Genomic DNA, 22,370 nt, shown 5'->3' with positions numbered 1-22,370 from the left:
CAAATCCCCGTGACAGGGTGAGCTCCCGTTGCTTGGTCCCTGCTCCTGCCAACCTAGCAGTTCGAAAGCATACCAGTGCAAGTAGATAAATAGGTACTGCTCCGGCGGGAAGGTAAACGGCGTTTCTGTGCGCTGCTCTGGTTGTACGCCGGCTCCCTTGGCCAATAAAGTGAGATGAGCGCCACAACCCCAGAGTCGGCCACGACTGGACATAATGGTCAGGGGACCCTTTACCTTTACCTCTCAATGGAAGCAGCTGCATACATTTTTAAAGTCTGCCGTCTTCCAGCTGGGCAGGAGGCCAGGCTGGGCCTGTTGTTCTTGGGTCCTGGACACATTTGTTTTGGGGTCATCTCAGCTTCCCAGTTATTTTGATGTGCATGGTGTCTATCCATGGCTCACTGCATCAGGTGTACTACTTGAGAAACGCAGAGGGGAAGACATGCAAGGAAGCACAGTGGGAAGAAGGCTTCAGGGTTGAGCTTTCCATATGTGGTGCAGACTTCTCTGCCAATAACATGTCTAAACTAGGGTTGCCATATTTCAAAAAGTGAAAATCCAAACACAAAAGTTGTTGAGTTTTGGGGTGCCATACTTCCCAGACATTTAAGCGTTTTCCACCCAGGCACTGTTTCCATTAGCCAAATCCTGGCTATGTCCGGGAAATTTCAGATGTATTACAACCCTAACATCCACCAAATGCAACACACACACACACACACACACACACAGACAAGAATGAGTAGAGGAAGCCAAAATTTAATAAATTAATCTTATTTTTTATATTAATGCTCACTGATTCCAGTTAATAAATGGAGGTTAGAAAATTAAAAAATGCTGCATAGTTGAGGATTAAACCATCTGAACAGCAGAGAAAATCAACAACACAATTTCCACTGCTTGAATTTGTGGCATAAATTTGTTCATAGTGAAATGATGTATGCCGGCAGCTGTACCCTTACCACAAACTGGAGGGTACTTTTCCAGGGTGATGCCAAGTGCTTGGAGAAGCATTTTAAGGCACAGATTTGGGAACAATGCTTTCACAAGCTTCTTAAAAATTAGCTTGCTCTCCTAGCAGCCAGGTAGAGGAATGGTAGAAGTTGACCCAGAGCATATAAATTCTTATTGAAGTCTACCTCAAGACGTTAAGCACCTGGTGTTGGTATATTTGGTCCAGCGCAACCTTAGAAGCAGAGTTCCCAAGAAAAGGCTCCTGTGCAAACCCACAGAAATTAATGGGGGCTCCATTTCAGCTGGTTTAGGCACAGGTAAACTTCCTGTGTTCCCCCCTCAGCCTTAGAGATGGAATAACTCTGTTGTGTTTAGTGCTGGGGGGGCAGGGGAAGATTCAGCATTAGAGAACAAGTAAGGAAGTAATAGCATCAGTGCAATGAACCTTGCAAACAGAATGCTAAACCCCTGACAACTTGTTGTAAGCAGTGTATCATCAGAATGTGTGTGCAGAGGGGCGAGATAGAAGCAACTGTTCTTCTGCAGTTGGTCCCTAAGGTGAATCAAAGATACAAATCACCCGGAAATTCACCTGGGCCATTCTCACAGTTGCATCTTAATTTCACTATGAGTAACCACAGAGGAATGGGACACATCTATTTCCCACGTTCAGCAGCAATGTGACGCTCACAACACCAGATCTCCACAGCTGGGGCCTTGCTGTCACAGTTTGCCATGCACACAATGTGTGTGTTTTTTGGGGGGCATGAGCCTGATCCAGCAAGCTCTTCTTATGTTCACATGTGACACATGACATTATCAGTGACTTTTAGGAAGCCATAATCCACACTGCTGCACTCAATATTACGACTGACGTACAACAGAATATTGCAGTATTGTGCTGGAATGATGCAATTTTCCTCTGAAGAAGGATGCTGTCTCAAGGAGAGATGCCTGGGTTCAGAATGGCAGCCAACACCTGTTGGAGTAGTTCTTGTGAAAGGTAACTGGGTCGGCCCCGCCCGCCCCCAACAACCTCACAGTTTGCTTTGAACTAGTTCCGCTCAGGCCTTTTTGTGTCAACCTCTTTACTTTTGAGCTCTCAGAACAAAAGAGAGCACAGCCAAGAGTAGTGTCGTGGTTATGCCCAAGTGAAGAGAGTTATGAAGCCTTGTTTTGCTGAGGACGGCGTTCTGAGGACCCTGGTACGAAGGAATGTCAAGTTCCGCCCCAACCTGTTAGAGTGGAAGCACCTTTTTCCAAACACTGTCTTCCAGTATTTACTACTGCCGTCCAATCCACCATTTTCAGTGCCTCGCTTGACAGTTTCCTCCTGTATGCATTCAGCCTATTTCATTCTCCCAACATACTTCTATAAAAGAACAAAGAGCCATTGGCCAAAGTGGCAGAACGGTTTCCATTCGTCCCTTCTCTCTTCCTCTAAAGTATCCCTCCAACAGAAAACCAGGCCCCTCTTCCCTGGAGGCAATGGTGCATATTTTTCCTTCCAACTGATAGACATGTAGCTGAAACAAGGCAATGAGCTGTTTAGACACGCTGTCACAGTCTAAGCCTGAAGTCACAAAGACCAGGCAACTGTTGATCCAGCTATATCTCTCTTTGCTCAACACCCACCCATGTGAGCCAAAGGATATTCCTGTGCTATACACACAGAAAGAGTTTAAACTATACATTTTGAACCATGTTAAATGCCCAGAGAGTCCATCCCCAAAATTGAGATGGATGTTGTTCTCCAGTTGCTCATTCTGTTCAGGGTGGCCAAGATGATGGAAGAAAAAACAAACAAATGCTCCGGTTGTATGGATCCAGGGTTGTCTGCCTGGGCCAAGGGGATGGTCAGAAGCAGTTCCTATGGCTACTGGCTTCTAAGGGTATTAGAAGGGGGAGTTTCCAGCGTGGTCCAGAAGTACTTAAGAGTCTCTGTGTTCCTGACCAAGTACTGCCCCGTTCTCAACATCCTCATGCTGCCTTGCGAGACACGGACCGGCAGACGGCTCGGTAGAAGCCCCGAGTGATGCGATACATCCAGACCATATTAAGTACTTCCAAGGCTAGGCTGGGCCCGATCCAGGCCAGCTGTACACCCAGGCCCAGGCGCTCATACTCAGGAGTCCCATACCAGGAGTAGACTTGCATGTAATAGCTGGGGATGACGGCAATCCGAACCACAAAGAAGACCACCATCATGGCCAGGCCATTGGCCAAGACGACCCAGGAAGAGCGTGGCCAGCCAACTGCATCCAGGAACCACCTGAGATAAGGCAAAAGTATTGTGTCAAATGTATATATATAAAAAACCACCCAGGGAGCTGCCACCCCTTCCTTCCACCTCTTTGAAGAAAACAAAACCACAAGTCATCCACAGGATTATTCCAGACCTCTAGTGAGGTATAGGGAACCAAGAATTCAGCAGCATTAAATCAGCCATGGTTCTTCCAGATAGGACGATGTAGCCATTTTCTCAGCAGTTTCTTGAGCTTGGAATGGGGTCAGTGCTATGAATTCAAGGGGGTGCCCTCTGCATCCCCCATTAAGCTTCACTGGTTGGTGGAACACAGGGCCACCTATGGTAATTCCTCTAGGATTAAGGGATCAGGAGTGAGCTGAGCTTCCTTAGTGGTGGCCACCCAAAGGACTTAAGATGTTGACTGTGGAATAATAATAATAATAATAATAATAATAATAATAATAATAATAATTTATCCCCCAGCCACTCTGGGCAGCTCCCAACGGAATATTAAAAACACAATAAAACATCAAGCATTAAAAACCTCTCTAAATAGGGCTGCCTTTAGATGTCTTCTAAAAGTCAGGTAGTTGTTTATTTCCTTGACATCTGATGGGATGTCAAGGGCGGGCATCACTACTGAGAAGGCCCTCTGCCTGGTTCCCTATAACCTCACTTCTTGCAGTGAGGGAACCACCAGAAGGCCCTCTGAGCTGTGGACCTCAGTGTCCGGGCTGAACAATGGGGGTGGAGCCGCTCCTTCAGGTATACTGGGCCGGGGCCATTTAGGAAGTGAGGGGCTTTACTGTGGCTCCTTGTGAGGGGCCTGGAGAACAGCTGCTTTCCACAAGCCTGTTCCTTTTGCTATGAAAAGGATATGCAGACCCACATTATCAAATGGATGTCACAGGTATGTGAAGAAGCTCCTGAAACCATAAAAGCCCTTGACTTACTCCATCAGAAAACTCACCGCAGGTTCACGAAGGGCGTGGAGAGTTCCGAGAGGAGACGGAAATTGGCAAAGTAGGGCAGTACCCCTCGGCTCTGTGGGGACAGAAAGAGAAACCTTGAGATGCTGGCCTCACTGTTCCCCAAGACAGTGCCAAAGGCCTCGCTTTTTCCAGTGCCAGAAGATTCAGGCAGCTCTCAGGTACCAAGCAAAGAGCCCGACCTCCCTTTCTCTCAACAGCAAGGAAGCCAAGCAGAGAAGTGTTAGAGAGCAGCAGAGCAGAATACCAGTACAGCCAGACTCCTTGGTGCCACCCACGCCTTGGTCGCTGGGCTTTTCCATCCTGAATGATGCAAAACAATTTTAATGTCTGTCCATCCAACAGGATCCTGCCCAACCTGTGCATATCTTTACCAATAGAAGCTGGTCTGCAATACCCGCTTCTTTGTTTTGTGTTCCAAATACGTGAACTGAACCAGTTCAGTAACACGACTAGCATGCAATACGTAAGCAACTTTACTGGGCTGGGTTTTGCGAATCCATCCAAGCAAGTCCTTAAGGTAAAGGGACCCCTGACCATTAGGTCCAGTCGTGGCCGACTCTGGGGTTGCGGCGCTCATCTCGCTTTATTGGCCGAGGGAGCCAGCGTACAGCTTCCGGGTCATGTGGCCAGCATGACTAAGCCGCTTCTGGCAAACCAGAGCAGCACATGGAAACGCCATTTACCTTCCCGCTAGAGTGGTACCTATTTATCTACTTGCATTTTGATGTGCTTTCAAACTGCTAGGTTGGCAGGAGCAGGGACCGAGCAATGGGAGCTCACCCCATCGCAGGGATTTGAACCGCCGACCTTCTGATCAGCAAGTCCTAGGCTCTGTGGTTTAACCCACAGCGCCACCTGCATCCCTAGCAAGTCCCTTACAAATGCCTAATTGCATGTCAGAAGACAGGCACAATCTCATGGGTCCTTTTCCTGTTCAATTCCCCTTGAAATGAATTGAGAATTTTAGGAACATCTGTTGCAGGAGGAGTATTGCTCTAGCTGACTCCATTTGCTATGAAGGAGCACGCTGGGCTGTGCACAGGAGAATGACCACAGGGGATTCAAGAGTTAATGCTTTCAGGAAAGAGAAAGAGCCAGAAAGGGCGAGGTAGTCAGCAGTGGGGGCAGGAGTCCTCCGATGTGGGCTGAAGTTATATTAATCTGGGGTAAATGGTGTTGGGGCCTGACCACCCTCCAAACCCATTTACTAGTAACACAAACTCTGTTATTGATTGTAAAAAAAATCTCCATTTCATTTAGCAAAACTAGCTTCCAAGTATGAGAAGATTGCAGCATAGCCTCATCCATGAGAGATGGTGGACTCTTCTTCCCACTGAATTCCCAGCAGTTGCTTCCATGTTAAGTGTGCAAAGGATTGCTGTTATGTTAACCTCAAGGCTCAATGTGATGCCAACATTTCCTTATCATTTTCTAGCTAGGTAAACATTCCCTTGAATCCAACATGTGACTGTTTCGTTTTAACTGCTTTTAACGGTTTTAATTTTATGCTTTGTAATTGTTTGTTCTACTGTATATTTTAAGTGAGGATGTTTCAACGTTATTGTGTATTTTAATTATGGACTGATTTTATAGTTGCAAAGTGCTTAGAAGCCATTTTGGCATATAAGCAGCATGTGAATAAATGCCTATGTAGAAGGCAGCCTATGTTATAATTGGCTATTCTGCAGATGAGGTAAAGAGTCTTGAGGAAACACTACTTCCTCCAAGGTTGCTAAATCAATCAATGGCTGAGCAGAACAAGCACAACTTAGAAGCACACATGGATTCCTCTTGAACAGGACTCTCCACCTCCTCATACGAGATATGACAGGCGCCCGGTGTCTGCACTTTCCGGAAACAGTTGAAGATATTTCTGTTTATCAGCTGAATTAACAGGTCTTCCTCACAAGTGTTAAGACTTCTAGTCTTGTTTTAAATATGCTTGTTTTTGAGTTTTTCATTATTTCATGTGTAAATCACCTTAAGACTGTGCTTAGGAAGCTGATTAATAAATTAACTTTGGTGGTGGTGGTTATTTCTGACGAGGGGAAAATAATTCCACCATTTCACAAAGAGCTTAGTGATGGAATAAAAAGTTAAACCGAGATAAAAAAAACTTTTACATTCCCCCTCTTTAATGTGACATACCAATGTTACTTCTCATTATGCTTCCAAAATGTCTGTCGTTCTCCCTTCCCAGCATATCTTGTTCTTCTCAGCCAAGGATGAATAACCTGTAGTCCTCCAGATGTTGATGGACTCCTGTTGCCCTTAGTCCCACCCAGCTTGTCTGAAGGTCAGGAATTATGGGAGTTGTAGTTCAGCGACATCTGGAGGGCCACAGGTTTGTCGTTCCTGTTCTAGACGGTGAACCTGGAGGCAATCTTTATACTTCATTTCCATACAACACCTTTTTAGGTTTCAATCCTAAACACACAAATTAGTGGGTCAATCCCATTTAACTTAATGGGACTTATTTCTGAGTAATCATGCTTATGGTTGCTCCCCATGGCACACGCTCTCTGTCTCTTAAAATTTTTTTTTTAAAGTTCCTGGAGCATGGAAATGAAAAGTAAATCAGGAGTTCTCAGACATATGGAAGTTATATTTCTCAGCCAACCGATCACTGGAAGCGGAGGGGGAGAAATTTCATTCTGTGCTATACTAATTCTCTTTATTTTCCCTGGTCCAGATTTCAGACCATGTCCTTTTTTTTGCCCTGATGATGGCCGGTTTCTGTGGGTTGGGATGGAACGATGCAGCACTGAAAGCTGTAGCAGAGCGGAGTGAAGCAAAGGGATTGATGAAGAATGGGTTTTTTTTCTTTTAGAAAAAGAAACAAGAATGAAGAATACTGTAAGAGGAAACCTCTCCCCCTCCCTCCTCCCCAATAGCTAAAGGACTCTGGAACTAACCAACACGTATCCATAAGCGTATAGCGCTGCCAAGTGGTGGCAAACGAAAAGCGAATCTCCCAATGTCCTCCAGTACCGCACTAGCAGCAACAGATCTAGAATTCAGAACACAACACAACATACGCACAAGGAAGATTTACTGGGAGATGAGCAGGCAGGATACAAGGTTCAAGCATGGCTAGTAACAGAGCAAGGCCGACATGTTTCCACCCCTGACCCCGTGATTCTTCTTTTAACAGCCAACCTGCAGGCAGAGATTTAAAAGGTGAAGATTTAAATGGGGTAGGAAAAAAGGTTAAAAAGGTAAAGGACCCCTGGACGGTTAAGTCCAGTCAAAGGTGACTATGGGGTTGTGGCGCTCATCTCACTTTTCAGGCCGAGGGAGTCGGCGTTTGTCCACAGACAGCTTTCCGGGTCATGTGGGCAGCATGTCTAAACCACTTCTGGCGCAACGGGACACTGTGATAGAAGCCAGAGTGTGTGGAAACGTCGTTTACCTTCCCACCACAGTGGTACCTGTTTATCTGCTTGCACTGAGATGCTCTTGAACTGCTAGGCTGGCAGGACCTGGGACAGAGCAACGGGAGCTCACCCCATTGCAGGGATTGCAGGGGCTCCCTCCCCCCTCACATATTATCTACCGCTGAGGAAATCTAGAAACCTTATATAGTCCCCATCACATCATAATAATCCTTTGAAATACATAGGGTGTTTCAGCCTTCTTCCAGAACTAAGCGTGGATCCCAGTATTTGGGATGAGCTTTCTTCACCCAGAACAACTCCAAGAACTTTACATCCTCCCCACTGTATTCTCCTCTGCCCTATGGGCCTGCTTCACCCTGGACCACAGTTTTCCCTTTTCTTTAATGACCTTGACAAAAACCGGAATGTGAATTTCGGCAAATTAAGACTCTCAGAACTCCATAAACAACATATTGGTTGGTTTTTTGTTTTTGTTTTAATTGGCTAACAAACCCATTCCCACTGCATCCACCAAATGTCTCTATTATTATTGTTGTTGTTGTTGTTGTTATTACTAAACCAGATTTGGATAATTTTGGTTATTTATAAAATTATAAATTATTTTATTATTTATACCCCACCCATCTGGCTGGGTTTCCCCAGCCACTCTGGACGGCTTCTAGCAGAATATAAAAACATAATGAAACGTCAGACATCAAAAACCTTCCTGTTAAAATGTTTGAAAATGTTATTGGGTTAAATACATATTTTATCTGAATGTACACATTTCTAAATATATGTTATCCTAAAAGACACATTTTTAATATGCCGTGGCATGTTTCTAGGTAAGGACTGAGAAGTGCAAATCAGAAAGATTGTTGCATTCTGATCTGGTCTGGGAAGTGTGGATTGGGTCTGCAATGGAATCCAGAGGAACTCTATGCTATATGATAATTTTTGTGTGTTATTGGATTGACATAACTTGTGATTTCCAGAGTTTTGTCTGAAGGCACATGAGGCCATCATTCACTTCCTGGATGAGAGATCACTTGGGAACTGCATGTTTGCCACCTTGGGAAGAAGGATATGGATGCAAGTAAGCAAATAAAAACTTTACCAATGGGTAACTGAGAAGAGTGAGAGTGAATTGATAGAGGCTGCAAGAGACTCTCTGGCAGAAGAAACAGGGCTTCAAATTCACTTCTCACAGAACTAAATCGCTGGATGAAATTCACCAAAAAGATGCTGTACATCACAAGTGATTGTGTACTTAAAAAAATATTTAGACACCTTTTATTCCACTTTTGCACCTAAAAGCTGCTCAAAATGACTTACAGTGAAGCTATAGATAACCACAATAAAAGCAATAGATAAACAGCACAACAAAATAAGAAACATAAAACAAGCAAACAGGACAGCAGATAACACACACCAGTATGTTTTTTCCCTACGCAGCCTCAGCTGCAAAGCTTTTCTTCTTTTGGGGCAGTTCAAATTTCCCCTTCGCTATGAGATGGGAAGTGGGGAAGCACAAGCTCCTATGTTTTGTTTTAGGGTGATTCTTTGGGGCCCAATCCACTGGGAATGCCTCAGTACAGAAGCACCTTTCCTGTTCACTTTAATGGGTCTTGGGTCAGGGCGAGATATCCCCCGTGGCATCTGATGGCAGCAGGCCAAGGAATAGAAAGGCAAACTGTGGCTGTGGTGAACAGCATGCTTCCTCAAAAAACTTCTGCTACCAGCCTTGGCCTTTCTAGCCTGCCCAATGAAATGGGGGACATGATACTTACCATACAGCAAGTATCCACACGTGACAGCTATGTTCAGCTTGACGAGCCACGGGTCTCCCCTGCAAAGGATGAAAGAGTGGGAGAATGGTAAGATCTGCTTCTGGGAGATGAATCAACCCTACTTCAATAGGTGCCAGTTTCTTTCTTTCTCACGTGCAAGAAGCACCACATGGTGTTAGATGGAAAAGACCTCCCTGACTCAGTAAGAGAGGCTGGGCAAAAATGGACTGTCTGCTACAATGCACTATGGGTGTATCCAGATCAGCAGTCTTTCATACCGTCTGCGTGCAGAAAAAAGACACGAGGCCCTTGCTTTGCTCCATCACCATGAAACATCTTCAGGTCTTTCTTTCTTTTGTATTTTACATGTTTGGTTTAGACTAGTGATGACAAACAACTTGCTGGGATGGGTAACCTATGACCCTCTATACTAGGGGTTGCCAACTTGTGCCTGAAAAGGCTTTCACTGGTGCCCCAGACTCTGAGCTTTCATTTTTTAAAAAGAAAGTCAGTCTCTAGTCCTACCCCCACCCCACCCCCATGAAGAAAGTTATGAGGCAAAATGTGCAGGCACCTCCTCAGAAATTTCATTCAAATAAGAATGAATGTTATGTAGCTACCTTCAATATTTTTCCTGGTACTGAGGAATGCTGCCTGTTCCATAAACAGCAACAGCATCTCTCTCTCTCTCTCTCTCTCTCTCTGTGTGTGTGTGTGTGTGTGTGTGTGTGTAAAACCAATATTGTGCGAACTGCACAATCAAGACCAGCAGGCCATAGGTGACTTCCCATGGAAAGTGTAAGGTTGTTAGGGGTGACTTTATCTTTAACACTGAGGTCCTCCTCTGAGGGCCTTCTGCTGGTTCCTTCACTGTGAGAAGTGAAGTTACAGGGAACCAGGAAGAGGATCTTCTCAGTGGTGGTGCCCGCCCTGTGGAATGCCCTCCCATCAGATGTCAAGGAAATAAACAACTATCTGATTTTTAGAAAACATCTGAAGGCAGCCCTATTTTGGGAAGTTTTTAAGGCTTTAAGGCTTTATGTTTTTAGATATGCTGTAAGCCGCGCAGAGTGGCTGGGGAAACCCAGCCAGATGGGCAGGGTATTTTTTATTATTATTATTATTATTATTATTATTATTATTATTATTATTAATGTGTTATGCTATGCTGCCCATGGCAGCCATTTTGTATTATGGCAAACCCTCTCCCCACAGCAGCTATTTTCTGTCTGGGACACCCAGAGCTCTCTCAAAATCTGAAATGTACGCACTGTTCCAAAAAGGTGGGTGACTAGTGCTCTATATAGTGTTGAGCTACAGCATTTCTCCTCATCCCTCACCATCTGCCATGCTGGTCAGGACTGGTGGGACTTGCAGTCCATCAACTTCTGGAAGGTCATAGGATACCCATCTCTAGATGAAAAGGAGGCTGTGTCTCTAGCAGTCCCCCTGCCCAATTCCTTGTTGTTGAAACTGTGTAAAACACACCCATGGGTCTTTAAGATTTTCCCTCACAGATTACAACTGACCGTAAGGATTGATGTAAACTAGACAATAGGAGCTAGCTGCTTCTGTGGGAGAAAGAACAAAAAAAAGAGAGAAGTTGTAACAAGGTGGGAGCAAAACCTGGTCTTTCCCCAATCACTGACAACCCTGATGCCGGTGACTGTGGTCTCACAGCCCTCAGGTTGAGGGCTGGTCTGGATACAGCCTTAAGGTAAAGGTAAAGGTAAAGGGACCCCTGACCATTAGGTCCAGTCATGGCGGACTCTGGGGTTGCGGCGCTCATCTCGCTTTACTGGCCGAGGGAGCCGGCGTACAGCTTCCGGGTCATGTGGCCAGCATGACTAAGCCGCTTCTGGTGAACCAGAGCAGCACACGGAAACGCCGTTTACCTTCCCGCCAGAGCGGTACCTATTTATCTACTTGCACTTTGACGTGCTTTCGAACTGCTAGGTTGGCAGGAGCAGGGACCGAGCAACGGGAGTTCACCTCATTGTGGGGATTCGAACTGCCAACCTTCTGATCAGCAAGTCCTAGGCTCTGTGGTTTAACCCACAGTGCCACCTGCATCTCTTGGATACAGCCTTATATTACCACAAAGACGTACACAGCTAATATTCCACATGTAGCTGGTGAATCTAAGCCGGATTGGACATAAGCTGACAGTGGGCTGCGTGCTCCAAGACAGTGAAGTCGACTAGTCAGGGTCACAGATGTGTTGGTAAGAAAGGAACAGAAATACCAGGGTGCAGACCAAAATGCCTGCTGAGCTTTAGGGACTCACTTAGCCAGCCCCGCTCAGGAGCAATGTGAGGCTAACTGAAAGAAAGGCATGGATATGTGCATTGCAAGCAGAGCGGGCGGGAGGAAGGGAGCAGGGGGATATGGCTTGGGCAACAACATAAACACCTCTTTAGGCCCACTGCCAGCCCTGGCCCAGAAGCTGTGCCCGCCCCCCTCCCGCAATCCTAAATCTCAAGAAACACAAGGGGCTATTCTTCCCCGACACAAAACAACCCTTCATGCCTTCCTAGCACAATGTGTCCCATCAAGCTCACATGCACCAGTTCTTCCTCCTCTCTCTCTCTCTCTGGGGAGGGCAGACTTGACGAATCTGCACATGCAAGCCTGGGCAGCAAAGTGGTCAGAGGAAGCGTGCGAGCAAGCCAGGAGGGCCTTTCCTTCTTACCAGATAGGGTTGGCATTTACAGCATCGTCAAACCAAAGGATGCAGAGGCAGAAGAGGCCTACTATCACAGCATGGAGGGTGGACACACATCTAGGGAGGAGGATAAGATAGGGTTACACCATGACTGCAGTGCTTGTGTCACTCCCCCCCCCCCGCATGTGCACTCATGTACACATTCACAATTTTTTTCTGCAAAACAAGCGATGCTCCAAGGCTTCTCACATGCTAAGCGGGGAGAGGTTCTCAAACTGAACTAGCTGAGAGTGTGTGAGAGAGCTGCAGGACTCTCCACGTCCCACCTCCCCGACCACTTAAACATACTATACAGTGGTACCTCTGGTTACAAACTTACCGTATTTTTCGCTCTATAAGACACACCTTTTCCCTCCTAAAAAGTAAGGGGAAATGTGTGTGCGTCTTATGGAGCGAATGCAGGCTGCGCAGCTATCCCAGAAGCCAGAACAGCGAGAGGGATCGCTGTTCTGGCTTCTGGGATTCAGAATATTTTTTTTCTTGTTTCTCTCCTCCAAAAACTAGGTGCGTCTTATGGTCTGGTGCGTCTTATAGTGCAAAAAATACGGTAATTCGTTCTGGTGGTCCGTTCTTAACCTGAGGTACCACTTTAGCTAATGGGGCCTCCTGCTGCCGGCGCGCCACTGGCGCACCATTTCTGTTCTCATCCTGAGGTAAAGTTCTTAACCTGAGGTACTACTTCTGGGTTAGCAGAGTCTGTAACCTGAGGTGTTTATAACCCGAGTTACCCCTGTACCTGGAATTCCATTCGTTCTGCTTGACTGATGGAAGGGTGGAATATCTGGAACTCAGCGACAAAGATAACTGTGGGCTGACAGCGGAGAAGAAGAATTGGAAGGCCACAAAGCTGCCAGCCACAATACAGTAGCCCAGGCGAGTGGAGTCCTCCATTGGGTCTCAGCAACACCTGCAAGAAGACGAACGTGTATGGGTGTGTGTGGAGAGCGGGGGGGGGGAGAGACGGAACAGAGTTGGGGGTGGGGAGCCCCCTACAAATTCACCAGAATCATGTGTTTGGAGGAAATAATATCTGCACTTGGCCCTGCACTTGATTTTTCTGAAGTGACACTAGCTTTGACCATGATCTTGACACTGAATAAAAGTTTATTAAATAGTCATAGAATCATAGAATTGTAAAGAAAAGGTAAAGGACCCCTGGACAGTTAAATCCAGTCATAGGCGACTATGGGGTTGCGGCGCTCATCTCGCTTCAGGGCAAGGGAGCCGGCGTTTGTCCACAGACAGCTTTCCGGGTCATGTGGCCAGCAGGACTAAACCGCTTCTGGCACAACAGGACACCGTGACAAGCCAGAGCGCATGGAAACACCATTTACCTTCCTGCCACAGAATTAGAAGGGACCCTAAGGATCATCTAGTCCAACCCCCTGCAATGCAGGAATATGTAGCTGTCCCATAAGGGGATCAAACCTGCAACCTTGGCATTATCAACACCACACCAACTGAGCTATCCAGGATTAACTGACCTATCCAGGAGTCAGTCAAGGCCCAGTAAATTGTCAAGTGGTTTGCCAAAAAAGAAAGAAAGGGAAAAAAAGGTTTGAGAACTGCTACACTAGGGGTAGCAGACGAAGTATTTTTGGTCTCAAAGCCATATAGCAAAGGGCCTGGGTTGAGAGCATTATAGGGTCGATTACACACAGTCCAGTCTCTCCAGTTTACTCTGCCACAGGCAATATTGCAAATGACTCATAGTCTCAAGCTCTGAAGGACTGCAGCTTCTGTCCCACTCATTGATTGATGCAGCCACAGATATGGAGCCGGTCCTAGACAGTCCCGTGGATCTGCAATTTTTGTGAATTGCAAGGCAGGAACATTTGGTTATATGCTTTGCTATGGCACATATATTCCCATTTTAAGAACAGGATGGGAGTGCCCACTACTGGGCTGACAATTCACTGCATGGACCAAGTAGCGATGGTGGGGAAGAAGTTCAGTCTCTGATATATGGGACAAAGTGAGGCTTGACCAGCGCGTCATAACACCATAAGGATTAAGCGGCTGCACATGGTGTAAAATGCACGATATAGGAAGCACAAGTAGCACAACTAGGTGGCAGCTTAGGAAGGATCAGGCGTGTTATCTAAAGGAATTGCAAGTATGCCAAAGGGATAAGCGTCACTAGATCTCCCTCAGGGGTTTATGTACCCAGAACAATCTAAGCAGCAAGCGACAGGTGAAACTTTCAAAAGTGGGAACATACACTGATGACCCCCACACAGAGAATATAGGTAAGATAGCTGGTGACATCCAGTTGGACGACAGGTTCTGAACGCTGGCAGAAAGAAGTAAAAGGGGAATCAGGCAAGACAAGAGGGATCTGTAAGACTAATGAGATTAAGAAGACCAGGCAAGAAAAGAGCCTCTAAAATGTAAAGGAGGAAGATCTGGTGCAAAATGGGTGGAGAGAAGGAAAACAGGTTATTTCTTAATATCCAAAATGCGGAGTTTGGGTGGGAAGACCTAAAAATGGAGAAGAACGGTAATTTTGGTTAGCAAGAATCAGCTGCATTAAAATGCATAGAAAACAAACCTGCAGTGTCGAGAGCAGCTGGCAAGGGTCAGGAGACTTCCTGAGCTGCGCATGAACAGGAGCAGATGAAGTGAAATACTGTATACTGTAGAAGTGAGCTTGGGCTTAGGATCAGTGGGATGAAGGGAGCTAAGGGAGGGAGGAGCGAAGGAGTGAAGCGCAGAGGAGGCTGCAAAACTGAAGGAAGGGGGAAAGGAAAGGAAGGAGAGAGGAAGGAGAGGATAAGAGGCAAAAGGTTCCAGAACTATCGTGGTGACTGAATAAGAGAGATGAGAAGGCTGATGGAGAGGTAGAAGGAAGTTGCCTCCAGACTGCTACTGTTTAGCAGGAAAGAGTCAGACGTATACTGGAAATTTAATTTGCATAATTGAAGTGGATTAAAGCACTGTCACAACAAATCCACTTGTAAAAAAGAACAGCAAACACACAGGCTTCGTGCAGTTAGGAAATTGATGGCAAAATGGACTAAAAAGTGTGTGCTCATGACTGACGGATGGGAAGACCTTTGTGCAAACAGATTTGGGTGAATGTTTGATAGAGCTGACATCATACAACACCAGTGTAAGTAAATCGGGTTGAATGCTCAATAAAAAGATTGTCTGGAGCAACCTTTCTTTCCACAAGATCAAGAGGGTCACAATGCGGAGAGAATTTGACCAAAGGTAGCTGCTGAAGGAAGTTGTGTGGAAAGAGAATCTGGGGGTACCAGGCTGGGTGGTCAACATGCATGTAGAAACTCCCAAGAACGAAGGGAGACAGGAGTATTATCAGAGACAAAAAGGTGATTCTCTCAAAACTAGAGAGAAATGAGGAGACAGGACTAAAGGGGTCAGCAGACAATAGCTACAAGAGGATGGGAGTAAATAATGAATTTTCACGGAAGGAAAATAATATGAGAAAATATATGTGTGTGTGTAGGAAGGAGACTGGGGCAATTGGGAGTCCAAGTAGGGGGGTAGGAGAGCTGAAAATAATGCAAACATATTTCTCATCTGGCAACCAATGTGCCCCTTTGGTAGTATAGTGGTACCTCAGGTTAAGTACTTAATTCATTCCGGAGGTCCGTTCTTAACCTGAAACTGTTCTTAACCTGAAGCACCACTTTAGCTAATGGGGCCTCCTACTGCTGCCGGAGCACGATTTCTGTTCTCATCCTGAAGCAAAGTTCTTAACCTGAGGTACTATTTCTGGGTTAGCAGAGTCTGTAACCTGAAGCGTCCGTAACCTGAAGCGTATGTAACCCGAGGTACCACTGTACATGAAACCAAAGGGGTGCAATGGTTGGCAGGCATGATTTTTTTTCAGCTCTCCTACCCAAATATAGAGCTCTGTGAGTTGGAAGAAAAAGTTGTTGATGAAAGTTTAGCCAGCTAGAGGCAGAGGAGCGGCCTGATGGCTATTAAGTGCCCTCCAGTAGCTGAAAGCAGTAACTTGTTTTACCATCTCTGGCCAGGCTGTTAAATCAAGCTTGGTAGCAGAGAGACAAATCTTATCAGATAAGAGCAACGTTTTAGAGAACATGCTGCCCCACACCAGCTTGTTTGTCTCAGATCAGAACCCACATTCGTTCCAAAGGAATCTAGAGCACATGATCAGTCCATGCACAGCACAAGCCAGGTATCTGCAATCACACCGCTATTTCGTATCAACCGTGAATGTGGCATGGAATACACCCAATATTCCCCTGCAGCTCCACACAGCAGAATTAAATTGGTAGTGTGGTAGTCATGTTGTCCTTCCAAAAAGCAGGCCCATCAAATAAGGGCAAGAGTGTTCCTCTCAATGGATTGCCCAGGTCTCCCTCTCTCCTATCTGACTCCTACATTAGGCAGTTCTCTATAGCTTGGTGTCAGACCATTAGCTTGCCTAGTCCTGTCCACTACTTTTCTCTCCAAGGTACTGGGGTCTTCCCCAAGTCTGCTATTGGAGCTCCTTTAAGTGGAGATGTACAAGGTGCTATGGAACGTATAATGCAGAGAGGCATCCCAAATCATATGGAAGCTACAGCCTATAGGAAGAACGTTTCGTTTGAATGAATTATGAGTGTCGGAGTAGCAGTCCTGAGCTAGTCAGAACTAATTGTCTGACTAAGGCAGCTCCCTCTGTTCATATGGCAAGTGTATTTGAGAACAACAAAATACTTGCCAGGTGTTCAAAAACACATGTTCATGTTGGAAACCAGAGGAACATGAAACTACCTTGAAACCAACATGTGTGTTGCAGAATGAGGAAATGGGCATCTGCTCTTGGTTCAGACTTTCAATGGGTGCAGGATTTCTAAACACTCCCCCCACGTCCACATATGCAGAGGTCACACAACTGCACCTGGTCTCTGCACAGTTCTCAAGGGCATCTTGCACAGAGATCTGGATGCAGAGCAGAAATGTGTTTGGTTGGCTTTATTTCTGTGTTTGCTGGTCTGGACTGAATTGTTTGATCAAGGTGCATCCTGTTCAAAGCCCAGATTCCAGGAAGGAGTTGTAAAGGCCTGCCACAGGACAGGGCAGCTGGAGATTAAGCCTGCAACCTTGTGCACATTTAAACAGTGACTACTCCGAAGTCCCATTGATTTCACTGGTGTTTATTCCCATATTAGAGGATTGCACCCTTACTTGTTAGCAACTCTCATTTAATTCAGTGGGGCTGACTTCTGAATAAACAGACCCAGGATTAGCTCATACAGTTAGGTAAAGGTAAAGGGACCCCTGACCATTAGGTCCAGTTGTGACGGACTCTGGGGTTGCGATGCTCATCTCGCTTTATTGACTGAGGGAGCCGGTGTACAGCTTCCGGGTCATGTGGCCAGCATGACTAAGCCACTTCTGGCGAACCGGAGCAGCGCACAGAAATGCCATTTACCTTCCCACCGGAGTGGTACCTATTTATCTACTTGCACTTTGACGTGCTTTCGAACTGCTAGGTTGGCAGGAGCTGGGACCAAGCAATGGGAGCTCACCCCGTCACGGAGATTTGAACCGCCGACCTTCTGATCGGCAAGTCCTAGGCTCTGTGGTTTAACCCACAGCACCACCTGCGTCCCACTTGTACAGTTACTTTACGACAAATTTGTGAGCATGATCACAAGAAAAAACAACCTTGAACTGGTTCTAAAACAGTACAACAAGGTGTGCTGTTGACTACCCAACACATGTCTGTTCAACCTTTCTCTGACTGCCCCCTCCTTGAAAAAAAGGCCAAGCAAGACAACAGTTTCTCTAGGAAATCTGTTCTGAACTGAACTCAAACCAACCTCCTTGGGATTCATGGCCATTGCTGCTGTTCACATAGGGAATGGCTGTTCCCTCTCTTCTTTCTGAAATCCTTTAAAATATTTCTGAACGAAACAGCCTAATCTTGCCCTCCTAATCTTCTTTCCTCCAGGCTAAACATTTCAGAGTGCCTTTGGTCCTTCTTTCACAGCAGGGCAGGCAGCAAGGGTTGGAACTGCTGGACTCCTTCAGAGGCTCATGCCTGGGCCAAGGCTTCACTGCCATTCCCAAGGTATTCCATCCTGCTGCTGTTGCTCCTTCTTGCTGCCCATTCCCCTGCCCTCATTGTGTGAATAGGCAGTGACAGACAGACAGAATAAGTAGTAGCAACAACAGAAGCAGCAACCACCTCCACTCAGCTTGCCCTCTTCCTCTGGCTTGCTGTGTTGAATTGACACAAAGGAAGAGGACAAATGAATGGGCACTGGCAGCAACTACCAGGTGGCTCCACTCAGGAACATCTTGCTCAATGCCCTCAAAACCTGAAGCTGCCACTCTTCCATAGGATTTGTCTTCTGACTCAATTATTCTAAAAATGCTCTCTTGCAAGATGTGTATTTTCCACCTGTGGTTCTCTGAACGGAAGACCCCTCCCAGTCAGTTTATGGGTCATACCAGAAATGGCACTGGAGTGCCAGGGTTAGAATGCTCAAAGTTTTCTTTAATAAAAAGCAGCTGGGGAGTGCTAATCCAGAGTAGGGACCACAGGAGAAAGGGGTGCAACCTTCTGAATATGTCATTTGACCCAACTGGATAAACGTACAGGCACACAGGAGACGTGCTTTGCAGCAAAGAGCACTTAGTGTGCAAAAGGTCCTTGCTTTAATCCCTGGCATCTGAAAGTACAGCTGAAGTGATGGTATGGCTTCATATAAGGCAGTTTCTTAACTACTAATTTGTCAGCATCCTGCTTTGAGTTGTGTTGCTAGCACTGAATTTTGCAACAGATTTGTTCTGCTTCCCAAATGATTGCAAAGAGGCTCCTGTTCATACAAGCTGACCACAACCATCTACGCATCTCCCAAAAGCTTTTGCAGTTTTCTCTCTTTACCTGACACCTTCTGTGTGCAAAACACGTCTTCTACCACTAAGCCATGTCCCCTTCCAGTAGGAGGTATCTATACCCCTGAATTTGAGCGGAGGAAAATGGTGTAGTGCTATGGCAATCATTCCATCAATAGAAGCTTTTTCAGCTTGCTGTACGAAATTATCATCACTCTTAGCTCTGTGTGCTGTTTTGGGGGGGGGAATCTCCCGACACACACACACCCCAAGCCAATTTAGAGGAGCACAGGGGGAGAAGAGGAGAGAAAGGCCCACTGTGCCAGCAGAAGTTCTTGCATGAGCTTCCACTAGTTAACAGTGTTTCTCAATTTTGGGCCTCCAGCTGTTGTTGAACTACAACTCCCATCATGCCTAGCCAGCAGGACCAGTGGTCAGGGATGACGGGAGCTGTAGTCCAACAACCATTTAAGCACGTGTGACACTAGTCAAGACCAAGGGATATGACAGGGCCATTCTTATGCATATTACACCACATATGCAGGTCCTTATGTCCTGGGGTGATTTTGCTGTGATCTATTGAGATGCGGAGCCATGCAGTTCCAAGAGACAGGCGGGATTGCAAGCATGGCTCTATGCCATACCCAAACCCACATGCCTTCCAGCTGCTGTTCAGGTGTGCCATAAACCCCTGCATGAAGATTTTTACAGGTGAGGGCCGGCTCTGCATACCACCTTTCCATGAAATAAAATCTAGTTTTAACTGAAGTACTGGTCTGACTACTTAATTGTGTAAACTGCTGCTGGTTTTTTGTTTTTTGATCTGTTTTATCTGAATTGCTCAGCTCAGCCATGTACTGTTCCTAGGTTGCCGTTTTGTTTTTTTAATGGTTTGCTTTCAGTTATATTTTATGGTTTTGAATGTTTATGTAAGCCACTGTGGGAGAGCTATCAAAGGCGGCGGTATATAGATATTGCAACAGAAATAAATAAATAAAAGCAAAGAGCACCTATTTTGGCTATGGCACTTCAACTGAGGAATTTCCTCCTTCAGTACCATGGCACATGCCAAGCCCACGGCTCTCTAGTCAAAGAATCTCAGGAAGCAGGGTTGGGGGAAACGCATGTGCAAGGTTTCAGAGAGCTGCTGCCAATCGAGGTAGAATTCTTAGCATTATAGACAACGGCCTGACTCAGCAGAAGGTAATTTTTTTTTATGTTCTTGGACACATCACAGTACCTATCACCTAATAACCTTTGGAATTTCTTCCAGTCTTACAGGTCTCAGATGGAAGTTTTAACCTGTGCGATGAGCCTTCATATGTACACTCCAACAGGTCGGCTTAAACTTGCTCAATCGTTGACATACAGTCCAATTCTGCGCATGCCAGCCCAGAAGTAAATCCCACTGAATGAAAAGGCTCTTACTCCCAGGAAAGTGTGTCTAGGACCACAGCTTAAAGCAGGCATGTTCAAAGTCTGTTCTGGGGGTCTAATCCGGACCACCGGCCCTAAAAACTTCAATCCTAAAAAAAGCTCAACAACCTCAATCTTAAAAAAAAGTCAACAACTTTGGTTGGCCCTTTGGATCTGGCCCTCTTTGAAAAAAGTTTGGACACCACTGGTTAAAGCTAAATATGTAGGCTTATAACCACCTACACATGCTGCTGGCTGTGACAAAGCAAGTGATCTCAGACTTATTTACATTTCCAAAGGATTCCACATACATAGTGGAAAGCATGTTCAACCATACAACTGCAGCTGTTAAGTTATTTTGTCTAGAAAATATACTCCCTGTGCCTCTATAGGACTTCACATGCTGGATTGCTCTGTTAATGATGCTCTGAATCACACATGCAGGCAAAACATACTCTGGGCTTCTCCACCCTTTTTGAGGCTGCGGTTCCCTTTGCCACGGGGTGCATCTCCCTCTTGCCACGTATTTGCCATAGTAATTCACCCCCAAGGTCCCAGTTTACCAGAAAGGTCAAGGAGCCAGTTCTCCGGCTTCTCTTCATTCAAACGGGATGGGGAGGTAGGAGATATTATCGCGGAACCAGAGAAATATGCCCCCGCGCCGGTGAAGGATCGTTAACTGGACTCCCTAAGAAGAGTGTGCTGGATCAGGCCAATGGCCCACCTAACCCACTGTTCTCACCGTGGCCAACCAAATGCCCATTATGGGAAACCAGCGAACAGGATCCGAACCCGAGAGACCCTTCCCGCGGTTTCCAGCAACTGGTATTCAGACGCACAGCTGCCCGTGCGCCTCCAGCTGTGGAGGAGGCGGAGCGCACAGCCCCCCAACCAGCCACCGTGGCCACCGGTAGCCCTCGACAGCCACGGAAACGCACAGCATGTCGCAGCAACGCTTTGACTTCCTTGCGCAATAACGAGAAAACAAAATGTCCTTCGCTTTGGGGGAAAGGGGAGCTCCGCTTCAGCCTGGATTCCCCACTAAACGCTGCCCATTCCAAGAGGGACCTTGGAGACGCTTCGTCCGCAAAGCAGGACGGTTGGCGACGGATAGAGCCTCTCCAAAAGCCGGTTCTACTCGCGCCCCGCCGGGGCGAACAGCTCGCGGGACCCACCTGACACCCAGCCGAGCCCCTCCAGCTCCCGCTTGCCCGACGTCCGAGCTTCAGTCCGGCCGCTTGGAGGTCCCCGCCTGCCCGGGGTCTCGCGCCTCAGCCTTCGGCGCCGCCACGCGCAAAGGCGCACGCACCTCCCTCCGGCCGCGCCTGCTGCTTTGCGCAGGGACACCGAGACGCCCGCGACGCGGCGGGGGCCCCAGGCAGGCGACACTCCCCCCCTCCCGGGCTCCTCCTCCTCCTCCAGCCGGACCACAGGAGGCCAGCGCCGCCCGCTCCCCCGGCCTCCTCCAACCGGCGGCCTCCGCGCCGCCCTCGCTCCCGCCCAGATCCGCCCCGCGGACGCCGCGAAGGGGCGTGGGAAGCGGGCAGACCAAAGCGAGCGGGGGCGCGAGGTCGTTGCACCCGGCCGGGCGCGCGGTGCCACGAACCCGGAGGGAAAGCAGCTCCGAGGCCAGCCTAGTCAATCAGCTGAGGCTGGCGGTGTTTTATTTTACTTTACCAGCAAATAAGCCTCCCCACGCAGCTTGTTAGTAGTAAATCCACAGCATGAGTACCAATTATTATTATTATTTTTAATTTTTATTTATACTTTTCAGATTTATACATTTCACTAATTTTACAGTTATTTGAACATTTCAGAACTTGACTTCCTTCCCCCTCTCTCTGCGGTTCCTTAAATTTATTTTTGATATCTTCTACATATCCAAGTTAACTTAATTTGCTCACTTATTCATCTACTTTCAAACTGCCGATAATCCTGCCCATGTTGTTATCTGCTTACAAGTTATCTGTAAATATTTAATAAACCATTTCCATTCTTTTATATAAAAAAGTTTGTTATCTTGATTTCTTATTCTTCTAGTAAGTT

At 46.7% G+C, this 22,370-nt stretch overlaps 1 protein-coding gene across 1 annotated transcript; it reads right to left on the bottom strand.

Moving 5' to 3' along the window:
- Positions 1 to 758: 758 nt before the first annotated feature.
- Positions 759 to 21,714, bottom strand: LOC128404978 (TLC domain-containing protein 4-like). The gene is made up of 7 exons (XM_053371124.1): positions 21,500 to 21,714; positions 12,823 to 12,993; positions 12,054 to 12,143; positions 9,362 to 9,420; positions 7,110 to 7,204; positions 4,173 to 4,246; positions 759 to 3,226 (listed from the first exon to the last, which is right to left on the bottom strand). The coding sequence occupies exons 2-7, from the start codon at positions 12,975 to 12,977 to the stop codon at positions 2,935 to 2,937; spliced, it is 765 nt and encodes a 254-aa protein (XP_053227099.1). The 5' UTR covers positions 12,978 to 12,993; positions 21,500 to 21,714; the 3' UTR covers positions 759 to 2,934.
- Between the last annotated feature and the right edge of the window lie 656 nt (positions 21,715 to 22,370).

The sequence above is a fragment of the Podarcis raffonei genome, chromosome 17, assembly GCF_027172205.1.
Source record: "Podarcis raffonei isolate rPodRaf1 chromosome 17, rPodRaf1.pri, whole genome shotgun sequence".
NCBI classification, from domain to species: Eukaryota; Metazoa; Chordata; class Lepidosauria; order Squamata; family Lacertidae; genus Podarcis; species Podarcis raffonei.
This window is presented reverse-complemented; position numbering and strand designations above follow the sequence as displayed.